Source organism: Monodelphis domestica, chromosome 1 (genome assembly GCF_027887165.1).
Source record: "Monodelphis domestica isolate mMonDom1 chromosome 1, mMonDom1.pri, whole genome shotgun sequence".
NCBI classification, from domain to species: domain Eukaryota; kingdom Metazoa; phylum Chordata; class Mammalia; order Didelphimorphia; family Didelphidae; genus Monodelphis; species Monodelphis domestica.
In genome coordinates this window covers 362697212-362717357 of record NC_077227.1, presented here as the reverse complement: position 1 = coordinate 362717357, position 20146 = coordinate 362697212, and the positions used below count along the sequence as shown (strand labels likewise).

The 20146-nt window shown below is 35.7% G+C and overlaps 1 protein-coding gene across 2 annotated transcripts in view; it reads left to right on the top strand.

Annotated features, from left to right (window-relative positions):
- The window catches only part of SLU7 (SLU7 homolog, splicing factor), a 56468-nt gene extending 41195 nt beyond the window's left edge, over window positions 1-15273 (top strand). For both annotated transcript variants that reach the window (XM_056811540.1, XM_001379883.4), the window contains exons 2-16: window positions 3014-3197; window positions 3290-3443; window positions 3880-3960; window positions 4272-4436; window positions 4912-4980; window positions 6866-6913; window positions 8075-8206; window positions 8491-8588; window positions 8764-8831; window positions 9179-9318; window positions 9627-9788; window positions 11450-11554; window positions 12660-12731; window positions 13045-13158; window positions 13660-15273. In XM_056811540.1, the coding sequence (XP_056667518.1) occupies window positions 3014-3197; window positions 3290-3443; window positions 3880-3960; window positions 4272-4436; window positions 4912-4980; window positions 6866-6913; window positions 8075-8206; window positions 8491-8588; window positions 8764-8831; window positions 9179-9318; window positions 9627-9788; window positions 11450-11554; window positions 12660-12731; window positions 13045-13158; window positions 13660-13842 (1775 nt within the window). In that variant the 3' untranslated portion in view covers window positions 13843-15273. The remainder of the gene's footprint in view (window positions 1-3013; window positions 3198-3289; window positions 3444-3879; window positions 3961-4271; window positions 4437-4911; window positions 4981-6865; window positions 6914-8074; window positions 8207-8490; window positions 8589-8763; window positions 8832-9178; window positions 9319-9626; window positions 9789-11449; window positions 11555-12659; window positions 12732-13044; window positions 13159-13659) is intronic.
- The last annotated feature ends 4873 nt before the right edge of the window (window positions 15274-20146 follow it).

The following is a 20146-nucleotide window of genomic DNA, read 5'->3' as shown; positions in this document are numbered from 1 at the left end:
TTCTACCAAACTCCTTTTATGACACAAACATGGTACTGATTCCAAAACCAGGCAGGTCAAAAACAGAGAAAGAAAACTATAGACCAATCTCCCTAATGAATATAGATGCAAAAATCTTAAATAGGATACTAGCAAAAAGACTCCAGCAAGTGATCAGAAGGATCATTCACCATGATCAAGTAGGATTTATACCAGGGATGCAGGGCTGGTTCAACATTAGGAAAACCATCCACATAATTGACCACATCAACAAGCAAACCAGCAAGAACCACATGATTATCTCAATAGACGCAGAAAAAGCATTTGATAAAATACAACACCCATTCCTATTAAAAACACTAGAAAGCATAGGAATAGAAGGGTCATTCCTAAAAATAATAAACAGTATATATCTAAAACCATCAGCTAATATCATCTGCAATGGGGATAAACTAGATGCATTCCCAATAAGATCAGGAGTGAAACAAGGATGCCCATTATCACCTCTACTATTTGACATTGTACTAGAAACACTAGCAGTAGCAATTAGAGAAGAAAAAGAAATTGAAGGCATCAAAATAGGCAAGGAGGAGACCAAGTTATCACTCTTTGCAGATGACATGATGGTCTACTAGAGATTCAACCAAAAAGCTAATTGAAATAATCAACAACTTTAGCAAAGTTGCAGGATACAAAATAAACCCACATAAATCATCAGCTTTTCTATATATCTCCAACACAGCTCAGCAGCAAGAACTAGAAAGAGAAATCCCATTCAAAATCACCTTAGACAAAATAAAATACCTAGGAATCTACCTCCCAAGACAAACACAGGAACTATATGAACACAACTACAAAACACTTGCCACACAACTAAAACTAGACTTGAGCAAATGGAAAAACATTAACTGCTCATGGATAGGACGAGCCAATATAATAAAAATGACCATCCTACCCAAACTTATTTATCTATTTAGAGCCATACCCATTGAACTACCAAAATACTTCTTCACTGATTTAGAAAAAACCATAACTAAGTTCATTTGGAAGAACAAAAGATCAAGGATATCCAGGGAAATCGTGAAAAAAACCACATATGATGGGGGCCTTGCAGTCCCTGACCTTAAACTATATTACAAAGCAGCAGTCATCAAAACAATTTGGTACTGGCTAAGAAACAGAAAGGAAGATCAGTGGAATAGACTGGAGGAAAGCGACCTCAGCAAGACAGTATACGATAAACCCAAAGATCCCAGCTTTTGGGACAAAAATCCACTATTCGATAAAAACTGCTGGGAAAATTGGAAGACAGTGTGGGAGAGACTAGGAATAGATCAACACCTCACACCCTACACCAAGATAAATTCAAAATGGGTGAGTGACTTAAACATAAGGAAGGAAACCATAAGTAAACTGGGTAAACATAGAATGGTATACATGTCAGACCTTTGGGAGGGGAAAGGCTTTAAAACCAAGCAAGACATAGAAAGAATCACAAAATGTAAAATAAATAATTTTGACTACATCAAACTAAAAAGCTTTTGTACAAACAAAACCAATGTAACTAAAATCAGAAGGGAAACAACAAATTGGGAAAAAATCTTCATAGAAACCTCTGACAAAGGTTTAATTACTCATATTTATAAAGAGCTAAATCAATTGTACAAAAAATCAAGCCATTCTCCAATTGATAAATGGGCAAGGGACATGGATAGGCAGTTCTCAGATAAAGAAATCAAAACTATTAACAAGCACATGAAGTGTTCTAAATCTCTTATAATCAGAGAGATGCAAATCAAAACAACTCTGAGGTATCACCTCACACCTATCAGATTGGCTAACATAACAGCAAACGAAAGTAATGAATGCTGGAAGGGATGTGGCAAAGTAGGGACATTAATTCATTGCTGGTGGAGTTGTGAACTGATCCAACCATTCTGGAGGGCAATTTGGAACTATGCCCAAAGGGCGACAAAAGAATATCTACCCTTTGATCCAGCCATAGCACTGCTGGCTCTGTACCCCAAAGAGATAATGGACATTGTACAAAAATATTCATAGCTGTGCTCTTTGTGGTGGCCAAAAACTGGAAAACGAGGGGATGCCCATCAATTGGGGAATGGCTGAGCAAATTGTGGTATATGTTGGTGATGGAATACTATTGTGCTAAAAGGAATAATAAAGTGGAGGAGTTCCATGGAGACTGGAACAACCTCCAGGAAGTGATGCAGAGCGAGAGGAGCAGAACCAGGAGAACATTGTACACAGAGACTAATACACTGTGGTATAATCGAACGTAATGGACTTCTCCATTAATGGCGGTGTAATGTCCCTGAACAATTTGCAGGGATCTAGGAGAAAAAAACACTATTCATAAGCAAAGGATAAACTATGGGAGTGGAAACACCGAGGAAAAGCAACTGCCTGAATACAGCGGTTGAGGGGACATGACAGAGAAGAGACTCTAAATGAACACTCTAATGCAAATATTATCAACAAAGCAATGGGTTCAAATCAAGAAAACATGTAATGCCCAGTGGATTTACGCGTCGGCTATGGGGGATGGGGGGAAGGAAAAGAAAATGATCTATGTCTTTAATGAATAATGCTTGGAAATTATCAAATAAAATATATTAAAAAAAAGAAAGAAAGAAAGGCCTAGGCCCTAGCCTTTTCCTACTATTTCCTCTTACTCTGTCTCTTTCCCTTCCCTTAATTCCTTTATTTGTATTAATTAAAATCTCCATAAAAACCCAGCTGACTTGGGTATTTTTGTATTTTGGGAATTTTCCCATGGAGACCACTTATTTTTTATTTAAATCAAGACACTAAAAATTATCTTTACAGTTTTGGCAATTCACAGTCTTGAAACCCACATTTTTGAGGTCACAGCTTCATAGTAGCCTATGAAGGAATGAAGAGTTATGAAATATAATTTTTATAAGGTCCCAGAATTACTTATTATTGGCATGTATCCAAAAGTGATACAAAGAAAAACTGCCTCCTTCAAATCTAAGTTATTTTTCCTCCTCAGATATAACTGGGACCATGTCAGCTGCTGTGGCAGAAGCAATAAACACTGCCCCCTCAGGGGGATCAAATGACATGGGTTTGGAAGAGCCAAAGAAAATGACAAGGGAAGACTGGAGGAAGAAAAAAGAGCTAGAAGAACAGAGAAAGTTGGGAAATGCTCCAGCTGAAGTAGATGAGGAGGGAAAGTAAGTGATTATGTTTTCCTGAAAAGTATATTTATACTAAACACACCTTAATTTCTCCTTTGTTGAACTTTCTAACTTTTATCTTATTACAGAGATATCAATCCTCATATTCCTCAGTACATCTCCTCTGTGCCATGGTATATAGATCCATCAAAAAGACCCACACTAAAGCATCAGAGACCTCAGCCTGAGAAACAAAAAGAATACAGTTCATCTGGAGAATGGTATAAGAGGGGTGTAAAGGAGGTATGTGAACTGTGGATATGAGTTGGTAGAAAAATTTTAAATTATGAACATAATCCTCATCCCAAAAAAAATCTTTTAAGGAATAATTTTTTAAAAAAGAAACCTGTTTTGAAGTTTAAAATTCATATGATGTATAACATTAGCAGATAGGCTTTTGCTATTCAAAGCTGCATTACCAAAGTCTCCAGACTTTACCTCATATTTCAAATACCCCAAATTTCAGTGGGGTTGTTTGTCTTTTGAGGATTTTTTTCCCAATTTAGTCCAAACTAATTATTCTTCCAATAATATTTTACTTTATTTTATCAAATCTTCCAGCATTTTAGGGTAACATCGTCTTGAGAGGCATATTAAAAAGCATAATCTGAAAAAAAATTATTTCTACCATATATATCTGGATGGAACCAATTCTTTGCATTTTTGTTTGCCTTTTTAGAATATTGTGACTACAAAATACCGCAAAGGAGCATGTGAAAATTGTGGGGCTCTGACTCATAAAAAAAAAGACTGCTTTGAGGTAAGCTTTATATTTAAGGCTTCAGAGATTCTTACCAGGGATTTTGTTCATTTTGTTTCATTTTTCTGAGAAGTAATGAAAATGGGTTTTTGTAAAATTATTTTTCATGAACAGTAGAATGTTTTGAGAAAATTTGATCAGAATAGTTAGAAAATTCTAAATGAAGGAAAAGTAGTCATCAGTCAAAGTCAACAACATTTACTCTCTCTAAAATATTGTCATTCCAATCTGTGTGAGAGAAAGACTAGATCAAAGTGTCTTCTAAGGATACAATTATTTAAGAAAAGATAAAATAATGTGCTATTTTCCAGAGACCTAGGCGTGTAGGCGCCAAATTCACAGGAACTAATATAGCACCAGATGAACATATCCAGCCTCAGCTTATGTTTGACTATGATGGTAAAAGGGATCGGTGGAATGGCTACAACTCAGAGGAACATATGAAGATTGTGGAAGAATATGCTAAAGTGGACCTGGTGAGTAAAAATCCCTGATTTTCCATAATCTCTGTTGAATAAATGTACATTTTATTTTCTGTTCCACATTCTGTATTAATAAAACATAATGAGCTCAGAGGATATATCTAAAATGGCATACAGTTGTTGTGTTTCGTTTTTAAGTTAGTAATAGTAATAATGGATTTAAACAACTAGTAAATGACATTAACCTCAACCAGCCAGAATGTTTTGTCTTTTTTTTAGGTGTTGATTTTAATACCAATTAATGGAATTACTATTAGGTAAAGATAAGATAGAAATATTACCTGATTACCTGAAGTTATAGTTCATTTTATGTTTATAATCATAATGTTTGTAGGCTAGTAGGAGATCATGTGGTCCAGTTCCTTGCCTTTATTGAAAATAGTAAAAGTACTAATTATTTGTTTCATTGTTTTTAAAAAATTGTCAAAAGGTTGCTTTGTTTGTGGTTTAAAATATTTCTGTTCTGTAGGCTAAACGTACACTGAAAGCTCAGAAGCTACAGGAAGAATTAGCCTCAGGAAAATTAATGGAACAAGTGGTACGTAATTGAATATAATAACTTCTGTTAATTTTCAATGAAATGGATATAGCAAATATTTAGTTAACCTTGCTACAAGGTAAAATGTTTAGACCTGATATTGAAAACTGGAGATTTAACAGAAGTGTTGTGTCAACAATATAGTCTTTAGATCATCTCAAAAAAATAGTCTTTTTTAAAAATAGCGAGTTGTAAACTTGCTATTTGTTAGTTTACTAAGGTAAGGTTTGCAGTCTTTTAAAAGTGCTGTACCTTGGAGGACAGCTGGGTGGCTCAGTGGATTGAAAGTCAGGCCTAGAGACGGGAGGTCCTAGGTTCAAATATGACCTCAGCCACTTCCCAGTTGTGTGGGCCTGGGCAAGTCACTTAACCCCCATTGCCTAGCCCTTGCCACTCTTCTGCCTTGGAACCAATACACAATATTGATTCTAAGACAGAAGGTAGGGGTTTAAAAAAAAAAAGTGCTGTACCATGGTGTCAACTCCTTTCCATTAGACATTTGGTAGGTGGAACAGAATGTTGAATAAATTCCTTTTATTCAGTGAAGTAAAGGTAGGGGAGGTTGAACTAATGCCAACTTAAAATAAATGCATGAGGACCAATGCCATTTTTTAAAGTGTTTTCTTAAAACTTAATTTTGAGGAGTAGCAAAATGGCCCAGTAGATTGAGAGCCAAGACCAGAAAAAGGTGGTCCTGAGTTCAAATTTGGCCTCAGATACTTCCTAGTTGTGTGGCCTTGGGCATATCACTTAACCCCCAGTGCCTAAACCTTACCATTCTTCAGCCTTGAATCCAATACACACAGAAGGTAAGGGTTTGTTTTTTGTGTTTTGTTTTGTTTTGTTTTTAACTTAATATTGAGCATCAGTAAAACTAAACATGCTTGGTAGCTATTTATGTTTAAACTAATTTATTTCAGTGCATAAAGAATAACTTCAGTAAGAATTCTCATTTGTTTTCTTCATTATAGTGTGTATACAGTTCTTGTAGTTCTCCATTTCCCCCCTTGTTTCATAGAGAGCTGTCTAGACTTCTTTATATTCCTAGGTCTTAATTAAAATGTCACAACATTATTGCTTCATTGTATCACAATCTATTTAGCCATTGTTTTGTAGAATATTTATGTTATGGGGTAGGTTTTTTGTTTGTTTTACAGTTACATAAAAATTATAGAAAAAATCTTTGAATAATGTTTTTGATAACTTTTCAGTGTATTTGTCTTGTTTTTAATTCCTGAGTCTGGCAGTAGCTCCAAGCAGAGAAAAGGGGTATGGCAGTAGTATGTGCCCATGTGCCATCTTTGCCACACATTCCAGAAATATATGCAGTTAAACATAACAACTTTTACATTTGAATCGATTACTAAGGTCAATTTGGGTAATAACTATACCCATTGATCAATTGATTCTTTGGACTTGCTAACAAATATAGCCAGTTGTATGTACTGAAGTACAGCGAGTACATCTGATGAGTTTATTTAAAATACTATTTTTTGATATATCCACAGTCTCTTCTATTGGATACTTCTTACACTGATACATATTATAACCAAAATTTGTTTTCTCCTCTTTTGTACTTCTTATGTCTGCCTTTCTATAAATCCTTCATGGGGAATTTATGTAATTCTAAATAATAAGTCTAAATAACAAATTTAAATGATTGAGCTAAGGATAAGCCATTTAGGTAATAATGACTATAGATAATTAAATGCATTTAAGTGGTGATAGTTGTATTTAGAACTCTTACTGGCCCCGATATTTAACAAAGTAAATTTTAGTATGATTAGGTGTTAGAATGGTATTAGATGTCTTATAATGTGTATGTAGTGTCATTATATGTCCAAATTCAGAAGTTACAAAATCCTTGTTTTCTTTCTTATTGCAGAATTCTCCAAAACATCAGTGGGGAGAAGAAGAACCAAATTCTCAGACGGTAGGAAATTTTTGCCTCAGAAATAACTAGATCTGCTGGTAGCTGGGTTGCTCAGTGGATCAAGAGTCAGGCCTACAGATGGGAGGTCCCAGGTTTAAATCTGGCCTTAGATACTTCCTAGCTGTGTGACCCTGAGCAAGTCACTTAACCCCCATTACCTAGCCCTTACCACTCTTCTGCCTTGGAACCAATACACAGTATTGATTCTAAGACAGATGGTAAGGGTCTTTAAAAAAATAAATAAATAAATAACTAGATCTACTTTGACTTTTCATGGTTACTATTGGTGCAGTGGAGAAGGGGTGAATAGCCTGGGTTGATTATATAACATATATACCTATAGCTTGAGAATTTCAAAGAAAGTATTAACTGGATTATAGTTCCCTGAGAGAAATGCTGACTTTTCATTTCTAGCATTCCATTGTTACCCCACACACACAAATAAAATTACACTGTATATACGTTAAATTTAAGAGAGGCAGTATAATAGAGTGGATAGAGAAATAGTCTTGGAGCCAAGAAGATCTGTATTCAAGTCCTGGTTCTTACCCATACCAACTTTTTATATATGAATCTGGGCAAATCACTTAATCTGTTAGTACTCTTGGCCAAGATTCAACAAAGGCCTCATGTAGATGGTACTTGACTTGAACTTTGAAGGATGGTAGATGTTCTAAAAGGAAGAGATGTGGAAGGAGTATAGTAAGATAATAGTTTTTAAATTTAAAAATAAAATTTTGTTGTATTTTAAAACGCAGAAGCTATTCTTAGATTAGATGACTAGCCTATGAACTGTAGTTTACCAACACCTGCTAAGCACTTTTAAGACTATAAACTATCTTAGAGAAGACGCTGATCTGCCTTGACTGAGGGAAGTTTCCTCATCTGAAAGTTACCTCTGCCAATTGAATAGTCCCTACCCCTATGTTTTATAGTCACTTAAATTTGTATGTTTTTTTTCTCCTATTAGAATGTAATTTCTTTGATGGAAGGTATTATCTCATTTTTATCTTTGTATTTACTGTGCCTGCTGCAAATTATACTCTATATAATTATTTTTTATTAGTTGATGATGATTTGGTATTGTTCAAATGGTCTCACTTAAATCATAAAACCTTGATCCATTTTTCTTAATCATTTTCTAACTTTATTCTCTTTTAGGAAAGAGACCATAACAGTGAAGATGAAGATGAAGATAAATATGCAGATGACATTGATATGCCTGGGCAGAATTTTGACTCTAAAAGACGAATTACAGTCCGGAATCTCAGGATTCGAGAAGACATTGCTAAAGTAAGCTCTAGTTGTCTTAATTTGTAACAATCATTAAAAATTCAGACACCAAAATTAATTTTTATGTAGTTATAATAGTACTTTGGTAATAGGAGTTAGAGCACTTCCGAGCCTTTGAGAACCTAGAACAGTGATGATATTATGGTCCTTTTATCTAATTCTTGTCCCTGCCTCCCCAGTGGTACACTGATTTTTCTCAAATGTACACTATTTAATTCAAAAGTTCTTAACTGTACAAATAAATGTTAGAACTAAATGTGTTTTCTTTTTCTTCTCTTTCACAGTATTTGCGAAATCTAGATCCCAATTCTGCCTACTATGATCCAAAAACAAGAGCAATGCGAGAGAATCCCTATGCCAATGCTGGAAAGAATCCTGATGAGTAAGTATGTCTACAATTTGTTTTGTTTGCACATGGCAGTACAAGAGAATATTTTAAAATAAATGTGAGATGAGTCAACAATTCATTTAAAATGAATATAATGTATCAAGATCAAGAAACAATGTACCTTTTGAGAAGTCATCCTCATTAAATAATCTGCTTTTTGTTCTCTTAGAGTTAGTTATGCAGGAGACAATTTCGTTCGATACACTGGAGATACAATATCGATGGCACAAACACAGTGTAAGTTTTTGCATCAAATTAAAAGCTTTTTCCTATGAGAAAAGACTTGCTTTCAAATAGATCAACTAATGAAAATACTGGCAAATTTAAACTTTGCTTTTAAAGCCCAAGTCAAATGATCCTTAGCCAAAAGAATACTAGTACTGTGATAATACATGTAAATATTCAAAATACAGTCTTATAGCCCCTTCCCAACTGTATTGTAAGCCCTTTAAAGGAAGAACCAAGTTCCCATTTATCTTTATAATGTCTTTAGCACCTACCTATGCCTTTACATAGTAGGTGCTCAATTTATGTTTTCTGAATGCAATATTTAATTAATAACTTAATATCTTTATTCACTTTAGTGTTTGCCTGGGAGGCTTATGACAAAGGGTCTGAAGTACATCTCCAAGCAGACCCAACAAAACTGGAGTTGCTATATAAATCATTTAAAGTCAAAAAAGAAGATTTCAAAGAACAACAGAAAGAAAGCATCCTAGAGAAGGTAATTTTGGCCAAAATGGAATTTGAATAATAATACTGTCAAAAGAAAAATTCCTTTAGTTTATCATTTTGTCTATATTTTTTACCAATGATAATTTTTATACCATTCTAGAATACCTTTACTTTATTAGTTAAAAATTCAATGCTATTACTTTCCTCTTTCATTTGTTTTTTTTATCCATTGTTCTTTTTCTCCTAAGAAGAATTCAGTAAAGTTATCTTGGATTTCACTGATTCATAAAGATGCCTTAAATAATTTGTTGGAGTGAAACCTTTCAGCATACTTCACCAGGTGTAATTTCTTTTTAGTATGGAGGTCAAGAACACCTGGATGCACCCCCCTCTGAGTTACTGTTAGCTCAAACAGAAGACTATGTGGAATATTCAAGACATGGAACAATCATCAAAGGACAAGAGCGAGCTGTTGCCTGCTCTAAATATGAGGAGGATGTCAAGATCAACAATCATACAGTAAGCTCAGAAAATTAGAACTGCCTTTGCTGTTGCTTTATGTTGTTTTCATGTTTGTCTATTTTAGCTAATATACCTATAATGCTAAGGTAGCAGTTATTTCTTTAAGAAACTCATTAATCCATAGTAGATACTGGCACATTGAAACTATCCAAACCAGCATACTACACTTGGAACTTTGCTGTCCAGTTTGTCAACTCTAGGATCCCAGTCACACCATCCTTTCCTAGCATCTTTGCCAGCTGTGGATATCAGGGAAGGCTTGATATAAAAGAAAATCCATGAGCCAAAGGAAATAAAAGTTCAAAATAAAGAGGCAGCAAGGTGGCTCAATGGATAGAACACCAGACCTGGAGGTGCCTGGGTTCAATTTTGACTTTCAACACTTCCTGGCTGTGTGACCCTAAGCAAGTTGCTTAGACCCAATTGCCTAGCCCTTATCACTCTCTGCCTTAGAACCAATACTTAGTATCACTTCTAAGACAGAAGATAAGGATTAAAAAAAAAAGTTGGAAATAATACATTTTAGGTATGATGGACAACCAGTGCAACAGTGCCACTAGTTGGCCAATTTTCCCAGAATGTGAAGTGTGAGGAGAACAGTAATTCATAATAAAGTTGGGGCCAGGTTGTGAAGGACTTTAAAAACTAAAAAGATAAACTTATAGTTGATCCCAGTGGCACTAGGAAGCTCTTGTAATTGGGTGAGTTATGATAGTGACATAGTCAGACTTATACTTTAGTCAAAACTTACTTTGATAGCTGAGAAGATTGATTGTAGAAGAGAGAGACTTGAGGCAGGAAGACCAATTAAGAGGTTCTCCTAATAGTCTTTGCAAAAAGAGTTTGGGAAACCCAACTAGAGTGGTAGCTATGTGCATAGAGAAGAGGGGACAGTTTCAAGAGATACTATGGAGAGAGAAAATAAAAGATTTGATTACTGATTGAATATGTAGGGTGTTGAATAACAAGGAATCAAGGATAATTTTGGAGAAAAACTACGAATATTGTCACAGAAATTGATCCAGGGATATCAAGTGCTATTATAGAATGGTCAAGGGGGATGAGAATTGGACCATTGGATTTAGTGATGATTGTGTCCTCAATGACATTGGAAACATCCATTACAACAGAGGGATGGGGTTGCCAAATTATGAATTACATTAGTAGAATACTTTCTTTTTTCTTTTTTCAAATGCTTTCTTTTTTACTTTTACATCCCTTGTTGCCTTTTTTGTCTTCCCAACCTGGTGAAGTATGTAGGCCAGGAATTAATAACCCCATTTGACAGATGAAGAAACTAAAGTTAACAGGTTATTTGAAAATGTTTTCAAAATTGGTGTTATTTCAGATATTAAATAAAATTGTGTTTATATTACTAATTTTCCCTGTTGGTATAGAAACAATTTGCTAATCAGAAATTAACTTCAGTTCAAGTTAATAAAATTTTATTAGATTGCCTTTGAACATGTAAGAGAAATATCACACTTATAAAAGTAAACAATAAAATCTGTACAAGGGAGCTCTAAAGCTCGCCTGCCTCCTTTATCCCTCTTGCTGAATTGTTCTAGAGACCTTATATAACTATATACTCTTGAATTTACAGGATATTTTAGAATAGTGTATATTCTGTTTTTCAATAATATCTTTCTCGTCTACAGCATATCTGGGGTTCCTATTGGAAAGAAGGTAGATGGGGATACAAGTGCTGTCACTCTTTTGTCAAGTTTTCTTACTGTACTGGAGAAGCTGGGAAGGAAATTGCTGTGAGTATCCTTTTTTCTATAAGTGCAATGAATACTATAAATAGGGCAGTTAGGTGGCTCAGTGGATAAAGAGCCAGACTTGGAGATAGGAAGTCTTAGGTTCAAATTTTTCCCCAGATACTTCGTAGCTTTGTGACCCTGAGCAAGTCATTTAATCCCAGTTGCCTATCCCCTCTTCTGCCTTGGAATTGATATTTAGTGTTGATTCTAAGACAGAAGGTAAGGGTTTTTTTTTAAATGAATGAATGATGAACAAATAAATACTACAGACTGATTACCTTTAAACATCAGAGTCAGTCATTGTTATTGCCTAACTTTACATTTTGTAGAATTCTTTTCAGAAAACTATTTTCTGATCTTAAAAATGCAGCAACATGGTATTAGTGAATAGAGAGCCAACTCAGAAACAGGCTATAGCTGGATTCAAGTCTTGTCCCTGAAATATCTTGGCTGTGTGACCCTGGACAAGCCATTTAATCTCTCCATGACCCTAGGCAACTCTCTAAGACTAGTTGCAGAGATAGTGCCTTCCTGGATTGGTGGTGTCCTCACCACTGAAATCACACATCTAATCCTTATCCCTATCCTGAGCTGAGAAACAGTTAAATTCAGATTGTAATGGCATGTTTCTATTTTGTAATTACAAGACGTGTTCACTTGAGAGTCTGTATCCACACTCTATAGCTAGAAAACTTAGGGTATTCGTCACTTTGCCAAGGGCATATAGACAAGAGACAGGGTCAGTCCTCTCACACACTTGTTGAACTCGCATAGAAAGATCTTGATCCCTGTGAACTGCATGTAGACTTAGAAAACCATAAATTAACATCATCTAGGTTGTATTATCTTTTTACTAATTTTGTTAAAATTTTCTTAATTAATTTTAATCTGGTTCCAGGATTTTTGCATGTGAGTTTGACACCTGCTCTAACACATCTTCTCAGGCTATAGTCAGGGATCCATCCACTATAACATAGCTTTAAGTCAAACATATATCAAAAACACCCTCTTCTTAGGTGGATAGTGATGTGGGGAGTACCTTTTCACATTATGTCTATTCATTATGATACAGCAATTCAGTTCATTTTCCTTTTTAATTAAACAGAATGCAGATGAATATATTCCTGATGATGCTGAGGGAGAAGAGCAAACAAACAGACCAAAAACTCTGATGGAGGTAAGCCACAGCCCTTTTCATTTAACAGGTCACCAGTGTTTTTTACAGTCTATAAATAAGTATAGAAGTAATAAAAATTTGTCCCTCATGAGCATGTTAATAGCATCTCACATTTATATAGCATTTTATAATTTGCAAAAGCACTTTCCTCACAGCAGATGTGTAGAGCAATTCATACAAGTATTATTACTATTTTATCAGTGAAGAGATTGGGGCTCATAAAAGGTTAAGGAGGTTACCCCAAGTTAACACAGCTAAATTCAGACCAAGGACATTTGCCTTATTAATCCTCCATCTTAATCCTTCCTCAAAGATTCACCAAGAAAAACAGAAAGAGGAGAAAAAGAAGAAGAAGAAGAAGAAGCACAGGAAGAGTAGTTCTGACAGTGAGGGTGAAGAAAAGAAGAAGCATGAAAAACTGAAAAAGGTACTTGATTTTCTCTTGATGTATCACCTAAATTTAATTCTTAAGGCATATGCTTTATTTAAAGGCATTACCCCAAAGATTTTAGAATGTTTGCAAATGAAATATGCCTATGTTCTATAAGCTGCCTAAAAAAACTGACTCCCTGACCTTTAAGTAAAACTTTGAAGTGTGTTAGGTTTTCCCAGGGTTGGCTTCAAGTAAAGAATTAAATCTATCAGAAAAACAAATTCTGTTAAGTCTTTGTCATGTAGCAAAAATTCTTTAAAATTGACTGTGATAGCTGAAACAAATGGAAAAATTCATAGTGAGAATTGACTTTTACAAACTAAAACTATGTGGCAAATTGAATGATAATTGTCTCTAAGTTGGAGTTTGAAGAATTCCTTGAGGTCTGCCCCCTGAGTGATTTCCAATGTCAGCACCCAGTGCTGCATCCATTCTGCCCTTCCACTGTGGAGCAAGTAGCTCCCCTATTCATTCCTTCTCTCTTTTTCCAATTAGGCTTTAAATGCTGAGGAGGCTCGCCTCCTCCACGTCAAGGAAATCATGCAGCTAGATGAGAGGAAGAGGCCCTACAATAGCATGTATGAAGCCCGAGAGCCCACAGAAGAGGAAATGGAGGCATACAGGATGAAGCGCCAGAGGCCAGATGATCCCATGGCTTCTTTCCTTGGACAGCAATGACACCATTTGAAAAGAAATTCCAGACACCCAACTTGTATATATTTCTTTTAATCTCTTGGCAAAGAGATCGAAAAATCCTCATTATGACTTTTAAATAAATTTTTGAAAATCTTTCATCAATTCATTGCCTTCTGCTCCAGGGGAGAAAAACAGACAGGAAGTATGTTATGAAGATGTTTGCTAGAATTTTTAATTCATTGACTGCAAGCCACTTTCAACAATTGGCTTAAAGATATCAGTATCATATGATTTGGTTTTTTAAGGTTTAATATATAAAAGCTTAATATTTATAATACTCAATTTTATTTTTAATTCACTCCTCAGTTCTCTCCCTCCTACTTCCCTCTGCTCCGCCCTTTGAGAAGGCAAGAAAAATCTTGTTACAAATAAGTATATCAAACAAAACAAATTCCCATGTTAGCAATTTCCAAAAAAAAAAAAAAGAAAGAAAACATGTTTCTAGCTACACTTTTGAGTCTATCCACTCTCTCAAGATGGATAGCATGTTTCATCATGAGTCCTTTGGAATGGTGGTAGAGTAGCATCATATTTTAAACTAAGAGACCCTAGAAATTACCTACTTCACTCCCCTACCTCTCTTACAGAAAAGGAAGTTGAAGCCAGAGAGGTCATGCAGCTAGTAAGTTGCATAGCTAAAATTCAAACTTTGTTCTTGACTCCAAACCCAATGGTTTTCCACTATGCTACCACCTTTGCTAGGCCCTTTTTAGTTTTTAGATGCCTTTTTGTTTTTGTTTTTGTTTTTGTTTTGTTTTTGCAACACAGTGTTTCCAGGTAGAACCTCCTTCTACCTCAACATTGAACCTCTCCTAAAACAGGAAAAAAATATTAAGCAAAAATAACAATACTTATCACATCTAAGTGAAAGAAACTTTGTTATTGTCTGCCTCTTCTCTGCTAAGAGAAAAGAAGTATGTTTTATTATCAGTTCTGAGACCAAGACTCTTTCATTGCAGTTACTTAGAATTTTAGATTCCTTTTATTTATCTTTTTTAATTTACATTATTACATTGTCAGTGTGATATTTTCCTGGTCCTGTTTATTTCACTCAACATCAGTTTATACAAATCTTCCCTTATTTATCTACTTTCTTCCTCATTTCTCATGATGTAATAATATTCCATTACATTCATATATCACAGTTCATTCAGTCATTCCCAAATTGAAGGGTTTTCCTTCTAGTTCTTTGTAAACTCTAAGGATTCATTGGGAATGTTTGGATATGTGAGACCTTTCTTATCTTCCTTGTATATATATGCTAAGCAGTGGGATTTGGGGATCAAAGGATATAATCTATTTAATATTAAAAGTCTAAAATGTTTTCCAAAATGATCAGAGCACAGTTCTACCAACAATGTATCTAAATCTGCAAACTTGTGTTAATGCAAATAAATATGCATCATGGATTCATTTATTTTTTCTAAAAAGAACTTTGTTAGTGTTTTGTAACCTTGTTCTTTTTTTAGGATTGTTTTTACCTGGTACTTAAACTTAGAATTTAACTTGGAGGTCACCTTTTACTTCAAAACTAACAAGAATCTGCTAAGTAGATACTCAAGAAATAGTTTATCGATGATGAATCTGGCCATTAAGCTATCATAATAAAGGTAGCAACTGACTTTCCTAATGTCAGGATTTTAGGTGCCAAAGGTTGTGTCCTCTGACAAATAGAGCCCTGACATTCAGTTCACTTTTCCTGAACAGGTAGAGTCCTGCTTATAGAGAGTCATAGAATTCAGCGTGAGAAGAATATAGGGATGAGAGATCATAGTCTAAACTCCTTCATTAAGGAAAATCAAGTCTACAGAGGCCAAGTGATTTGCTTAAGATCACACAGTTTTCAAGTAGCCAAGGCCAGATTTGACCACAGGCTTCTTACTCCCAAGTGTAGTTGTTTTCCAATGTGTCATTTTGGGCATTTAGACTTTCAGCTTTAAAAATCCTTTATTCTCTCAGTATGGTGGTAAATTGGCAATGTACTAAATTATATATTGATCATGAATTTATTTAACTTCTCTGGGCTTAAGTTTCCTCATCTATAAAGTGAGAGGGTTGGACTAGATACTTCTAAGGTCCTTGTCAGCTTTAAACCAATGATCTCATGAATTAAGTTTCATTAAAGGATTCAAATATCTATTGCACCTAATCTAGTTGGCCAGCAGGTGTCGCTTTTGGGGAAATTTGCTAAAAAGCAGGGCCTATTTTGAAACCAAAAGATAGCCAGCATATAAACTTGAACATTTCCTTTAGGAATCTTGGAAACTGAAAACAAGTGCCTAAGTCTTAACTAGCATCCAGCAGTCTAATGGAGACAATAACAGCAATAGCTGGAAGTAAGCAAAAAGTTGAACACATGGGCAAAGAAGTTGTTCAGAAACAATATGAGCACATGAACTTTTTCAAAACTCAGCTACTTTTCTAAACAACCAAATTCTGAATTAAATGGAAGATGATGCCAACAGTTCAGATATGATCATGGTTATAGAATAACCAAATTGAATATGGAAAGGCATCCTAGATTTACATAGTTGATTAGAATTTGAAAATGACCGAACACATTGAACTAAATTGATATCTTCAGTTCTGTCTCATTTTATAAATTCTCAAGTCTGATCTCCAATTCCTACAGGCATAGTGTGAACTTTAGATTACTCCACCCTACTTAGTCTAACAAAATCAGGATTGTCTACACCTATACTTAAGGAGTAAATATCTAGGAGGATGGCTTATGATATACATGTGCTAGTAAATGACAAATCAGAAACGGCTGACATACCCATGGGCTGTACTAAGTCAAGCTTAAGCTACCATTGGTAGAGGTGATACATAGGAAAATGATGTAAAACCATCTATATATTCTGCGTCACTTTCTCAGGCCTCTTTTGCAGTGGAGAGGTGGCTGGCGGCAGCTTGCTGAGTGTCTTGGCATCTTGGCATGGCAGCAGCTATTGTCTGGTTTAGTGGTGTTTCCCTTGATACCATACTGGAGGAAGCCTAGTAACCTAGTTCAGGTGTGGCATCTTCTCTTAGCTTATTTTTCCTCCTTTACCTTCCAAACACTATCCACTTAGAAGCCTCTAATCTTCTTCAGAAATCTTGTGGTGGAGGACTTCAAACTCCCCCTGGCATAGGCCAGGCAGGTGAAATCCTATACCCTTTCCCCTCTCTCTTCTCCTTGATCTCTTCCCTCTATATTGATTAAACCACCATAGATTTGCAAACTGACTTGGGTATTTTATTTGGGATATCCCCTGGCGACCAAAAATCAAACTTAGATTAGATCGTGACCCTAAATTATCCTTACAATATGTGTGACTTGAAATATTCAGTAAACATTTACCTTAAAAAATAGCTGAATATGACAAAATGTGTTGTACACAACTATGCCTATATTACATTGATCTGTATATGCCATCTACTTCAAACTCAACATGTTCAAAATCATGCTCATTATCTTTCCCCCTAAACATTCCAGTTCCTCCATTTACACTGAATAATTCCTGTCAGCTGCTCTCCCATTTGTGAAATCCCAGACTTATCCTTTATCTTTTCTCTCACTTCTTACACCCAATCAGTTATGAAATGGTGCTAATTCAGCCTGTGAAACATCACTTGAATCCATTCCCTTTCTATTCTTGCTGACTCAACTTTTATAGATATTATCAGACACCTGAATTTTTGTAATAGTTGCCTAACAAGACTTCTTGTCTTCTCCTACACTATAATGCATTGCTCAAATCACTATCAGATTTGCCTCCCTAGAAACTTATCGGAATTTCCCTTTATGTGAGGTCAGGGACTCTCAGCAGAGATGAAATATCCCAATCTGAATTTTCTGGTATATCCTAATCAGTAAAGCTCTGATTTTTGTTTACTCACTAATGACTATTTGTGACAGCCTTGTGTGTAACTTGTGATATTGAAATCACTTTAAAAGACTGATATATATTAATTTAAGGTCACCAAGGAATTCACTTATGTAATTCCTAAATGAAACACTCAAGTCAGCTGCCAAATTTTTATGGTGTTTTAATTACAACAGGAGGAAGAAAGTATTAGAGGGAGAGGGAGAGGGGGAGAGACAGAGAGAGAGAGAGAGAGAGAGAGAGAGAGAGAGAGAGAGAGAGAGAGAGAGAGAGAGAGAGAGAGAGAGAGAGAGAGAGAGAAGGAAAAGGGAGAGAAGGAAAGAAGTTTAACTTAGAACCACTCTGGCTCAGACTGAGCCAAAGCGGGTGTTAAGGCCTTGGATAGCCAAGGCAGGGAAAGGAATCAGTGCTTATCACTCACGTGACCAATCTGAAGGAAAGCAGTCCGCGGGGCTCCTCCAACAACAAGCACTAGCCTCCAACTGAACTCTAGCCCTCCTCACAGGAAGTCCCAAGAACTCCAGAGGCTGTTCTCTACCTCACTTCCTGCGTCTCACATGTGCACCGCCCAGAGGTCTGTCCTTTTTTTGCACATGTCTGTTGAAGGCCATATTCTCAAATAATTAAATCTTGAGTTTGCTGCAGCCCTTCCTAATCTTGTTACACTGGAGTAGGGTGGAAAATGTAGTTTCTAAGACCTGATTCTGTTATTCCAAGTATCTCTATTGTTATTGTTCAGGAAATAGCTAAAATCCAATATTCTAAAGAATAGTCTGAATAGGGTGGAGTAGTTTTGAAATTCACAAACTAGCATTTGGTGAGAAGGCACCAAGCTTTGGAATATGGGTTGCATTTCCTTTAAGGGAGAAGAACCAGGAAAGCAGTTTGAACCTAAGAACAAAATTACTTCCCCTGAACTATTTAGGACAGAGAGATATCATTCTAGTCCAGAAAGCTCTCCCTATAGAGAACAGAGAGGCCAGTCCCTTCTGTTCCTCTCCAGAGAGATATTAGTCTCTCTTAGAGAGGAGGGGATGAAATTCCAAGATAATCATGCCTCCTCCCTACAAGCCACATTTAGACAAACCTATGTGGATCTACATATAACTTATATGGCCAACATAGACTACATGCAGTTTTCTAAAAGGAAAAAATATGTCGATTTCTTAAAGATAGAAAATAATCATGTAACATTTTATGCTTCAAAAACTTAGCAACTTTCTGCACTTAGTAGCTAATCAAGAGTACTTTGGTGGAGTGGCAGCTTGGTGACTCAATAGATAGGATTGATACTAAGAAGGTAAGAGTTTTAGAAAAGGGGGGCAGGGGAAGAGTACTATGGTGGGGGAAGCACAGTAGATAGAATACCAGGCCTGGAGTTGGGGAGGACTGAGGTTCAAATCTGGCCTGACTTCCCACCTAGGTGACTGGCAAGTCACTTAATCCCAATTGCCTAGCCTTTGCTGATCTTCTGTCTCAGAACTGATACTAAGAAGGTAAGAGTTAAAAAAAAAAAAGATGCTATGGCAAACAATTCATGATACCCCATCCAACTTATCAATGAGACTCTTCAGACTTAGCTAGGTAGGTGATTCTTGAAAACAGATATTTGGCCAGTCAACAAGGCAGTACTCAAAGATTTCCCAGCATGGTAAGACATGCCAGAATCCTTCTTCCACTGGTACGGGTTTGGAGAATCCTAGCATGATAAAATCAGAGGAGACTTTACTGGAAGACAATATACAATAAGTTATAAAACTGACCTTATCCTTCCATCCAGTGATCCCACTATTGAGAAAGCATCCTAAGGATATTATTAAATTGAGGGTAGAGAAATCGAGGAAATGAGAGGAAAAAAAAAAGACCTAGCAGTATGGCATAGGGGATAGAATCCTGGACCTGGAGTCAGGAAATGCTGGATCCAAATCCTGCCTCAGAGTTTTATTAGCGATGTGACCCTGGGTAAATCACCAAACTTCCTTATGTATCAGTTTCCTCATCTATAACATGAAAGGAAGAGGACTCAGTCTCTTAAGATCTCTCCCTTCTCTATTCTATGTCCCTTTCCTATTTATAAAAACATTTTTAAATGGCCTTAATTAAAATCACACAACCACACACACACATACACACAGAATCCTGGAACTTGTGTGTTATTTATTTGTCGATTCTCCTATTGTTGGACAAATGAATAATGATATATCAACGGGAATGGAAGGTGTGAAGAAAACAATGGAATGTTGAAAGGAATCTGAACTGAAGCAAAAACAAGACAACAAAGTCAGAGAACAACATACATGATAACTATATCATATAAAAACTAAATAAAAATCTGATCAAGATACAGGCAGAAAAGAGATAAAAGGATACAGAGTAAATAAGATTTTATTGTTATTTCTTTAAACTTTCCATTCATA